This window comes from Eumetopias jubatus, unplaced genomic scaffold (assembly GCF_037043125.1).
Source record: "Eumetopias jubatus isolate StellerSeaLion01/CBP00866 unplaced genomic scaffold, mEumJub1_p1.0 scaffold_11, whole genome shotgun sequence".
NCBI lineage: Eukaryota > Metazoa > Chordata > Mammalia > Carnivora > Otariidae > Eumetopias > Eumetopias jubatus.
In genome coordinates, this window is record NW_028274817.1 from 37,686,289 (window position 1) to 37,703,968 (window position 17,680).

Here is a 17,680-nt window from a genome sequence, read left to right on the forward strand (position 1 = left end):
AGGGCATAAAAGACACTTTACAGAAGATAATCTACTGTCAGCAAATATATGTAAGTTTTTTTATCTCGCTAGTAAACAAAAATGCAAATTAAAAAACCAGTCCAATACCATTTCACCCATGTATCAGTGATTTTTAAAAAAAAAAATAAGAATGCCCAATTCTGCCAATCAGTATGGTGACATGGTAAACTGATATAATATTTTTGAAAAATAATGCATCGCATGTTCATATCTTTCACTCAGTAATTCTACTCCTTGGTTTCCACCCCAAGGGACTAATTCTAAACATTAAAAAAAAAAAAAAAGCTATAGGAACAAGATGTTTGTTGCAGCATTATCTATAATATTACAAAACAAAAAACAGCCAAACAGCGCAAAGCAGAGGGATTCTTAAGTACATTAATACACAGCTGCCTAGAACACTTTGCAGCGTTTTAAATGACGTTTAGGCTGATCCATAATAATACAGGAAAATGTTACCTTGTAGCATTGAAAAGAACAAGATACAAAATGATGTACAGTGTAAGCCTACTACTCTATGCCAAAACTCTGTAAGGACATGAGGATTTAAAAATCTATTATTTTCAGTATTTTCCAAACTTTATTCAGGATGCCATTTAATGTCTTTCAATACATTCTAAAATGTCATGTTTTTACTCACAGTACTTCTAAATGCATTGCCTTGTTTTCAAAACATTTCTATCTAAAGCAAAACCCTACGCTTGCAAAGACTCATAAAACATCGTAATACCTATGATAAAAATTTTATTTTATTTTATTTTATTCATTATCATTTGGGTTGTAAGTGTAGGAAATCTTCTATGTATGTGACCAGGCAGCTGAAACATGTAGGGAGCAGCTCCAGTCAGGGCCCTCTGAGCATCCACACTCATTGTGCTTCTGAGAGCCCCTTTCAGAAACCACGGCTGTTCGGAGCACCTGTGAATATGCTGTGCTTATAAGCCGGCGGCAGCAGAGGGAACGTTAATGTTTCTAATATTTTGGAGACAACCAAAACCAATTTCTTTTTTCCCCAAGTGGGAGCGTCAAAAAGGAGCCCTTCACCCAAATATGTTTATTCTGCTCCTGAGAGAGAACAAATTCTTAAAAGGACGGGGATGGGGTTTATTTTTATGATGTATACACTGCTTCGTTTACTGTTAGATTTTATAAATAATGCCCTTTGCAGCATCCACCCTAGGGCAAAGGTGAACCGACATTCCATTCTTTCAGAGAGAAATATCATTCGTCTCCCCCAAATCCCTCTTTGCACTTGTGGTCACTCCTTTGATATTTTAATGTAATACTGACCCATCTCCACACTTAGGAAGCTGAAATCCTAGTAAAAGACAAACTGAGAAAGAGACAGAGAGAGAGAGAGAGAGAGGAGAGGAGAGGGAAGAGAGAGAGAGGAGAGGGAAGAGAGAGACTTAAAGAGGTTGCACTTACACTCCAGCAGTTTTTCCAGAAACAAGGGAGGCAGTAGTTCTTATTTTTGTGATGTCAAATTGTAGACTGAAATTCAGCAAAAATCTTTTCTTGACGCGAGGGATGTGAACTATATTCTAGGATATGTATTCGGTGTGATCCTTTGTTCTGGGTACAAGCTTTTCTGTTTCTAAAGTTTTTCGGTCTCGCTCAAGGAAAGGGAAACAATATTATTTTGAGATTCCCTTAAAGGCGCCTTTCGAAACATCTCTCACGGGAAAATACCACGACAGCTCATCTCTGGCGTATTTCAGTAAGCACCGAGTCCGAGTTTTTTCAACATGGCTGTATACTTTGCAGGCCCCCAAATTCGTGCTCTCAGAGACATCACTAATCAAATAGCCAGAAACCGCATCTTTAGCCAACCTGCGTTTCGTGGACTAGAAATGCGCTCTGATTAGAGAGCGTGATCATTTTAAAGGCATAGCTGTGATTCGGATGCCTGAGAGTCGCGGGCTTTTGTCAGGGCTGGAGCGGGCTCGGAGTGCCTGCAGCGCGGTGGGAGGCAGGTCTGAGGGCCCCGGCCGTTAACACGTTTCCAGGGGGTGCCCACACTTTCTCCCCGAGACGCCGAGCTCGCGGCGCGCGGCGGGAGCCAGGGGACCCGCCTGTGACAGGAATAGAGGATTTCTAGGAGGGACAGGGAGAAAAAAAAAGAAAAAAGAGGGCGCCCGCCGCCGGCCCCCGGGTCACCGCGGCTCAGGGATCCGCACGAGTTTTAGCACTACCATTAACAGCTACTTGCAGAGGGTTGTTTACCGCCCGCGTGCGCGACAGCCACACGGCAGAGCCCACTCCGGGACCCAAGCCCCGCCCCCCTCGCCCCTCGGCTCCCCTCCTGTCCCCCAAACTAATTAATTCAAGGCTGCCTCCCTGCCAGACACTCCCATTGGCTCCCTTCCCGTCCAATGAGAACCTGGCAACAGTTTCACCTGGCTCCCGCTCCCTAAATAAACAAACAAACTGTCCGGCGGCAGTGCTAGCTCTCCACCCCGGCACCGCCCGGGACGGGCTGCGCTCCGCCCCCGCCGCCACCTCTCACCCCCTCCAGCCAATGGAGCCCGGGATGTGGCGCCCCCGCCCGACCCGGATCGCGGGCCGCGCTCTCCTCCGCCCCTCCCCGCCTCCTCCTCCCGCCCCCTCGTGCCTTCGTGGACTCCTCGGTAGGACCAGCGTGGCCGGGCAGCCCCGCCTCCTCCCGTCGGTCCTCCCGAGGCCCACAGGCCCGGAGCTTCACTGAGCGTCTAGGCCGGGGAGGGCGCGGCGGCCCCGCCTCTCGGGCCCGCCGCCCCCTCCCCTGCACACCTTGGCTGGCGGCGGCTCGCGCCCCTCCACTGCGCTGGTAGCTGGAGCCGCAGCGGCCGCCGCGTGAGGCAGCGGTCACGTGTTGTTTTGCCCGCCGCCGCGCGCTTTGAGTGGAGTGGGCGGGGGCGGGGCCGAGGCGGGAGGGGGCTGGGGCGGGCGGACAGGGGTAGACGGCCTCTTCCCCCAGCCCTCCCTTCCCCGAGCCCCCCCTCCCCCTCGCTCACCTTAAAACCATCGTGCATCACCATGGCGAGTGGCTCCTTCGCTCGCGACCAAGCGACAAGGAGACTGAGAGCTGCAGCAGCGGCAACGGCGGCGGCTCTAGCTGCGGTGGCGACCACCCCACTTCCTTCCTCGGGCCCCCCGACCGCACTCATTGGGACCGGGTCGTCTTGTCCGGGAGCCATGTGGCTCTCCACGGCCACTGGCTCCCGGTCAGACTCGGAGTCCGATGAGGAGGACCTCCCCGTCGGGGACGAAGTCTGCAAGCGCGGCTACCTGCGGAAGCAGAAGCACGGGCACCGGCGCTACTTCGTGCTCAAACTCGAGACCGCCGACGCCCCGGCTCGGCTGGAATACTACGAAAACGCCAGGAAGTTCCGGCACAGTGTCCGCGCCGCGGCCGCTGCGGCGGCGGCGGCGGCGTCCGGCGCCGCGGTCCCCGCGCTCATCCCGCCGCGGCGCGTGATCACCCTGTACCAGTGCTTCTCCGTGAGCCAGCGAGCCGACGCGAGGTACCGACACCTCATCGCCCTCTTCACCCAGGACGAGTACTTCGCGATGGTGGCCGAGAACGAGTCGGAGCAGGAGAGCTGGTACTTGCTGCTCAGCCGCCTCATCCTCGAGAGCAAGCGCCGCCGCTGCGGCACGCCCGGCGCGCCGCCGGATGGGGAGCCGGCCGCGCGGGGGGCTGCAGCGGCGGCGGAGCCACCCTTCTACAAGGATGTGTGGCAGGTAATAGTCAAACCCAGGGGGCTGGGGCACAGAAAAGAGCTGAGCGGCGTGTTCCGGCTCTGTCTTACCGACGAGGAGGTGGTGTTTGTGAGGCTGAATACCGAGGTGGCCAGCGTGGTCGTCCAGCTCCTGAGCATCCGTCGCTGCGGGCACTCGGAGCAGTATTTCTTCTTGGAAGTCGGTAGGTCCACCGTCATCGGTCCCGGCGAGCTGTGGATGCAGGTCGATGACTGTGTGGTGGCCCAAAACATGCACGAGCTGTTTTTGGAGAAGATGAGAGCCCTGTGTGCAGACGAATACCGAGCCCGCTGCCGCAGCTACAGCATCAGCGTCGGCGCCCACCTGTTAACCCTGCTGTCCACTAGGAGGCACCTGGACACGCTGCCGCGCGAGCCCGGCGGCTGGCTGAGAAGGTCCCGCTTTGAGCAGTTTTACCACCTCAGGGCCATCGGTGACGGGGAAGAGGAGATGCTCCTCACCAGGCGCTGCATAACACCCAGCGAACCCGTGCCCCCCTCCAGGCGAGGAAGACTGCACCTGCCCAGAGCGCGCAGGTCCCGGAGAGCGATTTCAGTGCCCGGCAGCTGTTTTCGCCGCCTCCCCCGCAGCCCGGTGTGTGTCCCGCCTGCCGCAGAAGTCCCGAACGACAGAGCTTGCCTGTCTCCGGGAGCTTCTGGCTCCGGCAGCTCTGGGGAAGAAGGCAGCCCTCGGGGCCCAGAGGGTCAGGAAGGAAACGGAGGTGACTACATGCCCATGAACAGATGGGGCTCGGGAAATGGCCGGGGTTCCGGAGGTGGCCAGGGCTCCAGTGGCCAAGGCTCCAGTAGCCAGGGTTCGAGAGGAAACCAGTGCTCGGGCGGGGGGCAGGGCTCCGGAGGAGGCGGCCAGGGCTCCAGCGGTGGCCAGGGGGCAGGAGGAAACCAGCGTGCCGGCGATGGCCAGGGCACTGCAGGTGGGCACGGCTCGGGCGGTGGCCAGGGAGCCCGCGGCGGCGGACACGGCTCAGGCGGTGGGCGGGGAGCCGGAGATGGCCAGGGCTCAGGCGGGGGCAAGAACCCTGGAGGGGGCAAAGGCTCAGGAAGTGGGAAAACCTCCGAGGGCAATGGTGAGCGCGGAAAATCTCTGAAGAAAAGGTCCTACTTTGGCAAATTAACTCAAAGCAAGCAGCACATGCCGCCGCCTCCACCGCCTCCGCCCCCACCGGCTGGAGCAACTGGTGGTAAAGGGAAGTCCGGGGGAAGGTTCCGACTCTATTTTTGTGCTGACAGAGGAGCCCCAAAAGAACGCAAAGAGGCCAAGGAGGTCAAAGACTTAGAGACCCCAGAAGGGGCAGCGCGGGGTCCCCACAGAGCCAGAGCTTTGGACGAAGATGAGGATGACCCGTACGTGCCGATGAGGCCAGGGGTGGCAGCCCCTCTCCCAAGCTCCAGTGATTACATGCCAATGGCTCCCCAAAACTTCTCTGATTCAAAAAAGCGCCACTCTCGGTCACCTTTTGAAGATTCAAGAGGGTACATGATGATGTTTCCCAGAGTGAGCCCACCACCTGCCCCAAGTCCCCCCAAAGAGCCGGATCCTGAAAAGGAGGAGGAGTCAAAGGACAATGATAGCGAGAGTGACTATATGTTTATGGCTCCTGGAGCCGGTGCAATTCCAAAAAACCCCCCAAATCCTCAGGGTGGCTCTTCCTCTAAAAGTTGGAGCTCCTACTTTTCCCTGCCAAATCCTTTTCGGGGCTCCCCGTTGGGACAGAGTGACCACAGTGAGTATGTACCAATGTTACCTGGAAAATTCCCCGGGAAGGGCCTAGACAAGGAAGCCTCATCGAACGGGGGCCCCAAAGATGCCCTTTCAAAGCCTTCAGTCGAGGGGTCATTCTCGAAGCGTGGAGATGGGGGGTCACCCTCAAAGCCTTCAGATGATGGGCCCCCCAAGAACAAGGCTAAGAGACCTAACCGCCTCTCTTTTATCACAAAAGGGAATAAAATCAAGCCAAAATCACAAAAGCCCACACGTGAACAGAGAGGAGCTGACAGCTCTCGTGACTACGTCAACATTGACTTCGCCAAGAGAGCGAGCAATGTACCAGCCCCCTTTATCCACGGACTGCCAGGTTCGTGGGGCATCATTGCTGGCCCCAGACCGACAGCCTTTTCTAACTATGTGAATGTGGACTTCGGACTGCCATTTCCAAACCCAGCACACAGGCTCTCGAATCTTTTAAGAGCCATTCCAGGTGCCAACCCCCTCTTTCTGGAAGGTGCTAGGTGGCCACTTGAGACTCTTCCTCCCAGCGCTACAGGTGGTAGTGCGAATGAGGAAGAGGGCGACTACATTGAAGTGATTTTCAATCCAGCAATGACACCGGCCGTGCCTTTTGGTGACAGTGCCATTCGCTATGATGCTGAAACAGGTCGCATCTATGTGGTCGACCCGTTTTCTGAGTGCTGTATGGACATTTCTCTCTCCCCCAGCCGCTGTTCCGAGCCACCGCCTGTAGCTAGGCTGCTGCAGGAAGAACAGCAACTAGAGCGAAGACGCCCGCAAAGCCGTTCGCAAAGTTTCTCTGGGGCCGCCAGGGCCGCCGTCTCGGCTTTCCCAACGGACAGCCTCGAGAGAGACCTCTCGGCCTCCTTTGCCTCGGCCGCCGCCGCGTCGGCAGCTGTGCCAGCCTTAGCCTTGAGTCGGGCGTTAGCCGCCGCCTCGGCCCTGGCCGTGGCCCCGGGCATCGGGGCAGCCGCGCGGGGCTTGGAGGCCGCCGCTCGGTTTGACTCCGCCTCCGTCCGCTGGTTCCAACCTGTTGCTGGCGCCGCTGCGGCCGCCGAAGCGGCCAGGGGGCCCCAAAATGTTGCCGGTGGCTCGAGCCCGAGAGACCCCAACCCGTCGGCAGACCTAGCCGGAGGTGAGAACCGGGCCGCCGCGGCCGCCCCCCTCCCACCGCCTCGCCGCCCGGTGCCGAGTCCCCCGGAGCGAGAGGAGCCTGACGACGAAGACGACGACACCTACGTGAGAATGGACTTTGCCAGACCTGACAAGAAGTTCGGCTCTCCCCGCAGAGGTGGGTAATTTTGGAATCCATTTCCCGAAGTTAATGGTTATTGCTTAATGAATCGATGTCTACGGCGGTAGGAAAAAGCGAGATAACATTCCATTAACTGGTGCCTATTTAGCACGAAGAGTAGAATTCAGTTTTAAGTGTTCGTGCCATACCTTGTGATCTTTGCAAAAAACTTAAGTTTGGATCCAGTCATAAACTTCTTTATCCGGGGGGGGACCCTATTATCATTTAAACACTGGTTCTACTTTTTAGGAGTAAAGCTTAAGAATAGATAGATAGATAGATAGATAGATAGATAGATGCTTTCAAATCCTTCCCTGACACTTTAATGACTTATGCAGACAGACACCATGCATTGGATCCTATCAACTTTTCAAATCAACAGGTAAAAGCAACTTTGCTACAAATACCCGTATTTGGTTACAAGAATTTTAAAGAAGAGCACCGAATATTAAGCAGTAGTCATCGACCGTAACTTCTGGGGGAGGTACCCTTTCTCCTTCGGGAAAGTTACTTTTTACAAAAGCAGTCATTGTTGTGCTAGTTGGCTGTGATTTACCGAGAAGGTTAAATCTCCATTGTTAGCCTGAATGTCTGGGGGGCACAAAACAGAATCTGAAACAACAGGTGATTAAAAGAAGAGCGTGTTTGGCTCGGGAATGTGTTGTTGTGTTGATTTGTTTGGTTTTTCCACAGGATGCATTGCCAGAACCCTTGCTGGTTCCTTGCCTGTCACTAGTATTGACAGGCAAGTCACCTTCCCTGTGCCTCGTTTTCTTCATGTACCTCCCCCCAAAGAGGGACTGGTGACAACTTGATAATGGGTATGAATATAGTTTGAAAGGGTTAAAAAGCTTTGAAAACATCTACTTGGTGTGTCTTCTGGGGAATCCAGTAAAGCAAGATAATAAGGCGAGGCGGAAGACCTGACCCCAGGGGACAGCCTACCCTGGAATAGTGGGTAGTTTGTAAAGGGTTACTTTTCCAAAGGAAGAAATAGGGAGAGTGGGAGCTGTCAGACTTGAAAGGGAGACTTGGAGTAAATCTACTGTGTACGGTATGCAATGTTGTTATCAGTGCGCCTGCAGACGTTCTCAGGAAATGATTTCCGAAGATGATGTCTCCATAGTCCGTGCCTTCCCTTGTCAGTAAGACTGTGCTGCTTCCCCAGTGAAGGGAAGGGATGGACCCCAGGAGTTTTCATTCCAGTAGTCAGTTTAGTGAAGATTTTTGCTTTGCTTGCTTTGTGGAATGCTTTTGTGATTGGATCTCTGCCCACTGTGCTTGATCAGGCAGAACAAGTCGGGGACTTGATCACAACAGTCACCTAACAAGCTCCCTATTTAGTGCAGGTGTAGCCCCCTTCCCCCTCTTCTCCCCCTGCTTTAGAAAACTTGCCATACAAAAACTCATATTTGCAGCACGGACACACTAAAGAGCGATCATTAAGACGACAAAAGGATGCTTTGGCTTGCCAGGGGATTCAATTCAGAGCTCCTTTAAATTTTGACACCCCCCTCAATACACACACACACACACACACACACACACACACACACAGGATCACCACTACTAGAGCTATGTATAAAATACGTAATTATGTTTTCAAGAAATTGACTCACAGTCAGCTTTTCAGGAATAGATCTGTTTTAGTCTGTAAAGTACATCTGAAAATTGGTCTTAAGCTACTGCTTGAACCTAACTGCTGAAGCTACCATTTGTGATATTGACGTATGCGTGCCAAAGCTGCCTGTTTGCCTGTGGTTCTTTGGAAAGGACACGTTTTCCGAGACGTTTGTCTCTACTTCTCATAGTCTTTGTTTAAACAAAGATTATAATTAGTGAAATCTTGTTCCTGCAATAAACCTTGACTTCCCAAGGATTATCTAGATCCAATTATCATTATTTTAGCCTGAGTTGCTGACTTACAAATAGCTTCAGATGACTTTGTAGCTATTTGGGAGGTTTGGTGTTGTCTAAATGTATTGCTCATTGAGGAAATTCCTGGCTTTATTGAGTAACTAGAGAAAGGAGGCTGCATCTGACAGGGAGGAAGGTGCTTAGGTTAAAATAAGAGAATGAATGTAGAAGCATTTGGGGATTTGAAAGCACTTCACAAATATATTTTTATTTTGTGATTGGATTAACACCGAAGCAAAGTTTCCACAGTTTAAACTGATGATTTAGCTTCTTGCAAAAGTAATTGGTCCTGAGAGTGACTCAGGCACATAAATTGCTGAGATATAGATATAAAAGGGAAGCTATATAGAAAGAACATATTGCAGGAAATGACATTTGTTTCCATTTTAATGTAAATTGATATGGTAGGATGTTGTCTGTGAAGTGCTAAGAACAGGGCAGATAATTCTGATAGGTTTTTGGTTTTTTTTTTTTTTTTACTATAAAGCTATAGAATAATTATCACCCATTGCATCTCTCTTCGTATCCACATTAAATATCTGTGTATATATTTAGCATATATATGTCATGTTAGAAGAGAAAAAATATGCTTTCACAAAGGAGCAAAGGCATAGTCTTTATCGGGAGTTATGTATCTCAAAGGGTAATTTTAATTTATGGCAAGCGCTTAGGACAGTGCCTGGCACGTAGTAAGTGGTGCACAAGAATTATTATATAAACATCACTGTTGTCATTGCTGTTACTGTTACTATTACGTGTAGAAGCACAAAGTTCTCTGTCCCCAAATCCCACTTTTCAGTTCGTCTTTACTTTCATTTAAAATGGTTTACGTGGTTGTTCAGGGTTGGGGGTCTTTATAGTTGGGATCTGCCTATAACAAGTAACATGAAGTGTGATTCTAAAGTACTTTGTTCATATAACACAAAATTAATACATAATCTCATTTACCTACAGTTACATTGCACGTAATTAAGTACTTTAAAGCCATTTGTTCAAGACAATTGGAAACACCCAGAAATATAACCTGGACTTGACTTTTTTTTAACACATTACATAATTTTTAAGGGGCAGAGTCTTCACATTTTAAACACATGGGCTGTAAGCAGTATCATTTAGGAGGAGAATGTAGTTTCTTACTTGGTTTAGTCTGATTCTTGACTCATGTATGCATTTTTGCCTCTTCTCCTGCTGGGTCTGAGGTAGAATTCATAGTTTAAAGGGACTTAAGGTGAAAAATTCAGATTTTTCCATTCCAGAGATAGGAGGATAAGGGCAGCTCCAGAAGGGGTGAGAGAATTGATCAGCCAAAACCAGTCATGTTGTGATAGCACTTGGTATTAGAAAGCAAAAAAAAAAAAAAAAACAAAAAACAAAAACAAAAAAAACAAAAGAAACAAAACAAAAAATCCATAGTAGCTAACTTTGGACAAGTTTGACACTGTTATTAACATGAAGGAGGTGTAAGCTGCTTTTCAGTATGCGACTGCCAAATCCTCTTGCTATAAATTACAGGTGCTGAGAGCAAATTGCTTTTGTTGTATTGGACTTATTTGTTATAAATTACTAGAATAAAATCTCCATATAGCAGAGATTTTTTCCATCACCATTGACGGGTCGCTTATTTTAGGCAACATTTAGCCCCACCCCCTGGAAAAAAAAATGGGCAGTTCTTTGGAGTAGAGGTAGGTGACCTTTAACACTTAAAGAGGACTTCACTCAATTAAAGTTAACTAAGGTCGTTGGCAGTCACTATGCGTTTGCATTCATCCTAAGAGTGATGCCTCCAGGGCAAAAATTTCGGCCACTAGCAAACCATCTTTAAACAAGGACTAGGACTTTAACTGAGCACAGCCAAATATCACACGTGCATAAAAACGCAAACAAGATCTCTTGCTTTCCTGTCCTCTCCCAGATCACCAAAAATGAACCCAAATACTCTAGAGTCATTGGAAGACAGCTGTTTGGGGTAACAAACTCAGACTTCTTTAGAATGACACAAAAATCTTCATGTTGGAATAGGTGAGAGTAACCAGTACAGGAAGAACTTGATAACTGTGTGTGATTTGAATAGCACTGTTGTTGAATTGTCAACTTGTTGCTTGAGGGAATGTTTAACAGTTGCATACTGCTTTGTAATCTGCAAAACACATTCACATTCATTATTTTGCTGGGGGACAGTAGGTCCTGGAACTGAAGCCTGCTGTTAAGAACTTTCCCATGGCCAAAGAGGTAAGTGACAGAGCTGAAAATCAAACCCGTACATCTGATCTCAAGTCCAGCACTCCACCCAGCCCATCACATCGCCCTCTCATCGGATGTTCAATCTGTCATTTTCCTATTGATGAAAGATTATTATATAGGCAAGGGTTGGGAAAAAATTACAAGTTTTCTTGAATTTAATAGTAGCAATGGGGGGGGAAAGTAATTCATTCAGGGTGTTACAGCTGTGAACCATCTGCCAGAGCGTGGGTAATTTTCATCGCGTTAAACTGTTTGCCATGGCTCCCAGAATAAAAGAATTTGACCTGTACTGGAATTGAATGTTTTAAATCTGGTTTGGGGAGGAGTTTGCTAATCTTTACCTCCTCAACACAAATAGTGTGTGTAGCTATTTAGGTCCCAGGGAAACACTTGAAAGGAACGGAAAGTGAGATGGGGGTGCCTTCCCTAAACTGCCATTAATGGTCATTTCCTTAACTGAAGTCAGATAGCTTTGGTTTTCCTAATAATCCATTGGCATTTGCCAGTTATAGCCAAAAGTCTCTTAATTTCATGTTTCCATATGTATCAAATCTGATGTTCTAATCTAAACCATCACAGTGGGCACAACAGGATAAAGTGAGACAGGTGGAAGCCAAAGGGTGATAGAAATAGACGCTCTTCACTTGTTTAAAAAGCAAACTGGCTTTTGGCAGTCAGGCAAATAGATTTTAGAAGCCTTGAAAATGAAATCCTCGGGACATAAAAATCCTTGTTTAAAATTAAATTCACTTTCTTTAGCACCTTTTTTTTAATGCTTTAAGACTATGTAAAAATAGCCCAGACGTTTTATTGGCACTATTGGAAAATAGCTTTTGTAAAATGCTTAATTAAAGCCTGCAGTATGTTTTGTCTAAGAGGTGCTGCCAGGCTCTTAGATGGTTAGGATCATTCACTGGAAAACATTGCTTGGTCCTGAGTGAGAAATGAGAGATTAAAAACGCATCCTTTTATAATAATGAAATGAATACATTGCAACACATTCAGTTTTTACCACGACTATCAGCTTGCTAATTTTAAAGCTATTGATAACATTGCCAAGATACTGTGCTTGCCATATGAACTTAAAATATAGGCTGTAGCGATTCTGCCTTGGTTATTGGTCATACAGCTACAGGTCCCACATTTCCATCTCCTTTTGGAAAAAAAGAATCTTCTTCTGGAAATGTGGGCTGAACGCTGGAAAAATAGACTTTTTCAAATGTAGACATCTATCCTATTACAGGTTCACATTCTTTTCGAGGGTACCTTATCATTTCTTTTTTTAAAAGATTTTATTTGAGAGAGAGAGCGCACGCAGGAGCAGGGGGAGGGGGAGGGACAGAGGGAAAAGCAGACTCCCCGCTGAGCAGGGAGCCCATCCCAGGACCCCGGGATCATGACCTGAGCCAAAGGCAGACGCAAAACCAACTGAGCCACCCGGGCGTCTCAAGAGGGTCCCTTCTAATTTTCTGGTTGATTCCTTTTAGAGTTAATGGGAAAATATGTACTTACATAGTTATTTAGTGAAATGAGAAAGTTACTCTTCCTCACTAGCTTCATGACATCCCTTTCTTATGGGCTAGGGTTGCACCGGTTGTACTATGTGAGTCTTGCCCTCACGTGCCTTTTGCCAAATGTGTGTCCCTGATTTGGGGAAACCATATCCTGTCCTGGCCTCTCTCTGGCTGAAAGGGTGAGGACCGCTCTGGGAGTCGTGTGGGGCCCATGGAGGACTCACCCCCCCTCCCCCACCAGATGTCGCTTCTTCTGACCCCACAGCCTGTTGGGACTTAGCTTGCAGGAACAACCTTCCTTGAAGGGGTCCTTGTTTTGCAGGTCCCGGGCGGCACTGCCTGCCCCACCCTCACTTGTTGACACAGAGGCAGCTGGGCCAGTGCTTAAAGCTATTTTCATGGTTGGATTGACCACAATATGCCTGATGCTAGCCAGACCTTCTGGATTTACTGAATATCCAATTCCCTCCCGAAATGGTCATCACTTTAGCTAGTTTTCACAATTTATATAATTTGCCTTTCTATAATCACTAATTTTCTCCTTGTAGGCCTGAACCTTAGAGAGAATATCAATGAAGTCTATCTTGAAAGTCATTCGCATGTGTGCCCACGGGCGCCCTAGAAAGTCTGACCAATACACATGATGGTTAACTCCTGCCTTTGCCTAGTTGTGCCTCCAGACTACAAGGCATACCAACACTGTCCTCCCCCTCAGAGCCCACCCACTCCCCACTTATGCCAGCCACTGGGTTTAGGGGGACACTCTTCCTCTTGCCATGGGTCAAAAAGATACTTCCCCAGAGTCTTAAATTGAAGCAAACACATCCTCCCACAGACATGAGGTTGTAAGTGATGGTTGGGTATCGTCCAAGTAGCTCCTCTGTTCGCTCAAGAACTGCATAGGTTAATATAGGCATGTGTTAGATGAGCCTACGAACCTATCCACCATTTATTTGCAACATTGCTTCTGCGGGATAATTTATTCTGAGTTTCAACTAAACAATGAGCCTTGGTATATGCCTCTTTTGTAAATTGGAGACCGCCTATATGAGAATTCTAGTAACTTGCATTCTTTAAGTCCACAGTAACTAGGCAGCAGAGTGAAGTGGCCCAAGTGTGTGTTGGGAGGTAGTGGAGAAGCTGACCCGGGATAAAAATCCCCAAATAGTTTGTATCCAGATAATCAAGGCTGGAATGAACATGCCTACGTGGTCCAGGGCCTGCTAGTGAAGGGCAGGTGTCCCACGATTGAAACTGTCCTTTGAGGAGATGGAGGTTTACAAGTGTCATCAATTTCCCTTAGAGATCCTTTTGACTATTCTGTAACAAACCCGTTACCCCCATGGGGAGAAGCATTTGCTCTTCTGGCCTAAGAAGGAGACAATAGTCTGGTATGATTGGTGTTGTAAAGATTAACAGCAGTTAGTGCCAGTTTTCACCTTTGGGGGACAGCATTTTGATTTTTTATCAGTTCCTAGAGAATCACCCTCCTGTATGTTCACAGGACACAGAAAGGTGTGATGATCTGTTCTTATTGGGAAAAAGAGAGAGAGAGACAGAGAGAGAACTATATATGAGCCAGAGGCAACACCAAGCTAAATAATATAATTGTGTTATTGTACATTCATCTTTGGGGTCTCTGCTTCCATTTCTCTTCCTTTCCTTTCATTTGTTTGCCTTTGACACTTTGCTTGGTTGCCCCTGTTTGTGTGATCACCAGTTGATTGCAGGGAGAGCGTGTTGACGAATAAGTGGAATGAGGAATGTTGGGAAGAACTAGAGAAGTAGTTTTTTGAGTTCTGGGCAAATTGGAGTTGAAAAGATAACTAAGGCAGTGAGATGGGAGGAGAGTGGGAAGAGAAAGAATAACTGGATATATTGTTATAGTTTTGACTCTCTCTGGGCAAGGGAACCATTGCTGCTTTGGACTTCAAACTGTAATAGAAGCATGTTTATGATTCATATAAAGAGGTCTGGAATGCCCTGGAGGAACGGCTTTCTTGGCTTGCCCTACAAATTTCCAGGGATATTGAAGTCATGTGTGCTTTATTAGTGTATTAAAGATTAATGTTCAGGTTTATAGCATTATACAAATTGAAACAGAAAAGTTTACTTCATTTGTTTTTGAGAACAAAATAATACTTGCCAGGTTTTGGGGGGCAGGAGTCGGAAAATGTGTTGACCCATCGGAGTCCAATGAGTTTTTCTCCCTTATAGAGAAAAATTGCTTGAAGAATACACCTCCCATTAAAAGGGTGAAACTAACTCGTCCTTAAAAAGGTCTCTGATTAATCAGAAAGTAAGAGTATCCAATAAGGTCATCATTTGTAACCTGTCAGTATCTAGTGGCAATAACACAATGAAAACATGCCACAGTATTCAGAACATCACCGTTTACCTTTCTGGTGGTGAAATGACCTCAAAATGAACGAGACCCCCCCCCCCCAAAAAAATGAACAAGAGACGGAACTCAGATGTGATTATCAGCCTTTTGATACTCATTTCGCAGAGTGTTTCTGGTGGAGTTTTAATCCTGAAGTGCTTTCCTTTGCCTCCCGGCAAGCTTCCGAGTTCCTGCTTTCTGCTCTTCTTTGGAATGTGCTCAGGGAATGTAAACTCATTTCAATATTGGCCTAAGTAAAACGGGATTACAAAGGTAAATCTGTGGCTCCAGTTCCCATAGTGCATTTCAAAAGCAAATTAAATTATTTTGGGATTATCTTGTTTTGGATAGCATTATTCATTTCTACTAGTGTAGTTAATCAGGAGTTGACAAATATATTTTGTAATGTAAACTTGAAGTCACACCATTATTTTCTAGGTTTTAGTATGTTACCAAACATTCAGTTAGTGTTGGCTTAGGTGTTATCGGAAAGCAATTGAAATATGAATCAATTTTTTAGTAGAGTCTCATTTAAACAAGAGTAAAGAAGAAAGTGAAACAACTCAAGTGGTGACAAATGCCCCTAATTTCGGGCTCAGTATAATTGTTGATGTGGTTGTCATAAGAGGCTTAATTTGTATGTTTCTAGAAAAGATACAAAATGTGGTGTATCATATAGGTTAGTTAGAAGTCCCTTTTAAAGTACATGCAGTGTACTTTATATTAAAACATGTTTTTATATTAAAACAAAGTAGCACACGAAATCAGGCATGATGCCTTTCTAACCTTAAATTTCTGTCAAAAGTAGCTGAGAGTTTGTGCAAAAGTCAGTGATGCTCATTTTGCAGCAGATAATTGCATTGCTCCTATGCTCTCTCATGGTGAGCTCTCACGGACGCCTTTCATCCTGTGTAAACTTGATAGATCCACAGAACCTAAAATTTCCTAAACCCACTGCTGACAGGAAAACTTAGTATCTTTACTAATCTAGGGGGTTAAAAAAAAAAAACACCTTTTAATGTGGAGGAACAGCCCTATATAATGAGTTATGACTAATAGCCGCAAGTAGGTGGAAGGGGATGATGGAGACATTTGATGCTTCATCCACCTGCAAGTTTGTTACATTGTTCAAACCTCCACGGAAAGAATAAACTGTTATAATGTATACTGCTTTAATACAACCTCTTGTACTTGAAGCCTACTCAGGTGAGGCTTTCCATGGATTCTTTGAGATTGGTTGTAATGAAACGTGGTACTTTGGTGGGAAGATCTTAAAGGAACACTAGCATCCCATAATCCATTTACTAACCATTTATCCCCATCCATCCCCTCTCCAGCCCAGTGCCTTCTCCAGTGTACCAGACCCCCCCTTCCTGTTGTCCCACTCCCCATTTACGCACCCTCTCAATAAGCAGAAGGCCAAGAGAGTAATGCCAGAGCTGCCTTTTATTAGACAGATGAGGATGTCAACCAAATCTCCTTTACAGGTATGACGTTGCTCTATTAGAAGAAATTCAGTGACCAAGCCTGGAGACTCTCGCCACGGCTGTGCTCAAATCCTTTGACTATGTGCCACATGATCTGGTGAGGGCATAGTCAAGCGTGTAGGAGAAGACAAAAATTCTCCTTGTCCACCCAATGCCTGGCTCACTTGCTGGCCGCACTCACTGGGAGGAAGTAGAACAGTGCACGCACAAACGAGGTTGCCAGTTGCCGGTTGCCGATCGCTGTCCACCGGAAGTGTCAGGGTGACAGCCTGGGGGCAAGAGGAGGAACTGCCCTTGAGTTTTTGCCCGGCTTGCTTGCACTAGCGTTTGTCACAGGTGGCTGACCCAGTTAGGCATGTCCACGCCGAGCCAGTCTCCTCAGTATGGCTCTCAAAAACTACTAGATTTCCTTTCATTTTAGAGCCGGGGGTGGGGGGGGGGTGGGGGGGTAGGTTGTTGGGCAGGGGTGGCGGGAGTGGGAAAGGACTTCACACTTTAATTCCGAAAGTAACTTTTTGTTTTGTCATCTTTTTTTTTTCTAGAGTGATTACATTGTCACAAAAACACACTTTGGAAGAAAAGTGATGCTTATGGAGTTTCATCTTTGTCCACTCCAGATCTGCCTAAAAGAAAGAAAATTCAGAGGCTTCTGAATAGAAAACAGCCTGAATTTCTAAAAGCTGACAAACGGATGCTGGCAGGTGAATGATCCTAACATAGATCATTCCTCCTGCTGCCTTATGGATCAAGTAATTGTGCATTAAGAAATTCTCACTGTACTTTGCTTTTATTTTCTGGTCCCCCCTCCTCCCCACCAGTCTCTTTGAAAGGAAACATATGCTATAATCAACACCCATTTCACCGATGTATAACACTTAGGTTTAGTTTGGAAGCTGAAAATCCTTTACACAAGAGCAGAAAAAGAAAAAAAAAAGTTACGTTTATGAGAAGGTAGGTATGATCTGGAATCTTTTTCTTCTGAGTAGTACATACATAAAACATTTCTTGATCCAAGGAGTTAAATGTCAACTGAACTGATATCTTGATGGGACATATTCAGTATCTTAAAGACAGGACCAAAGGACAGATTACCGCAGTTTTTGCTCATGAACAAAACTGCAACCTTCTGTCCACATTAAATGTCAACTGAACTTATATCTTGAATGAGCATTTTCAACATTTTAAAGGCAGAACTGAGGAACAGATTATTTGTTCATATACAATTCTGTGGTGTTCTGCCTGCCAATCAATTGAGCATCTCCAAAACCATTTTTTTTTTATTTTGAAACCTACATTTTCCCCCTTTAAAGAAGCAAAGTTATTCAAAGTC

The 17,680-nt window shown here is 46.9% G+C and overlaps 1 protein-coding gene across 1 annotated transcript; it reads left to right on the plus strand.

The window, feature by feature from the left end:
* Window positions 1-3,039: 3,039 nt before the first annotated feature.
* On the plus strand, window positions 3,040-17,003 carry IRS4 (insulin receptor substrate 4). Its single transcript, XM_028089756.2, is given in 4 exon segments — window positions 3,040-6,805; window positions 16,201-16,256; window positions 16,258-16,350; window positions 16,893-17,003. Coding segments are annotated over 4 exon segments (4,026 nt in total).
* Window positions 17,004-17,680: the final 677 nt, after the last annotated feature.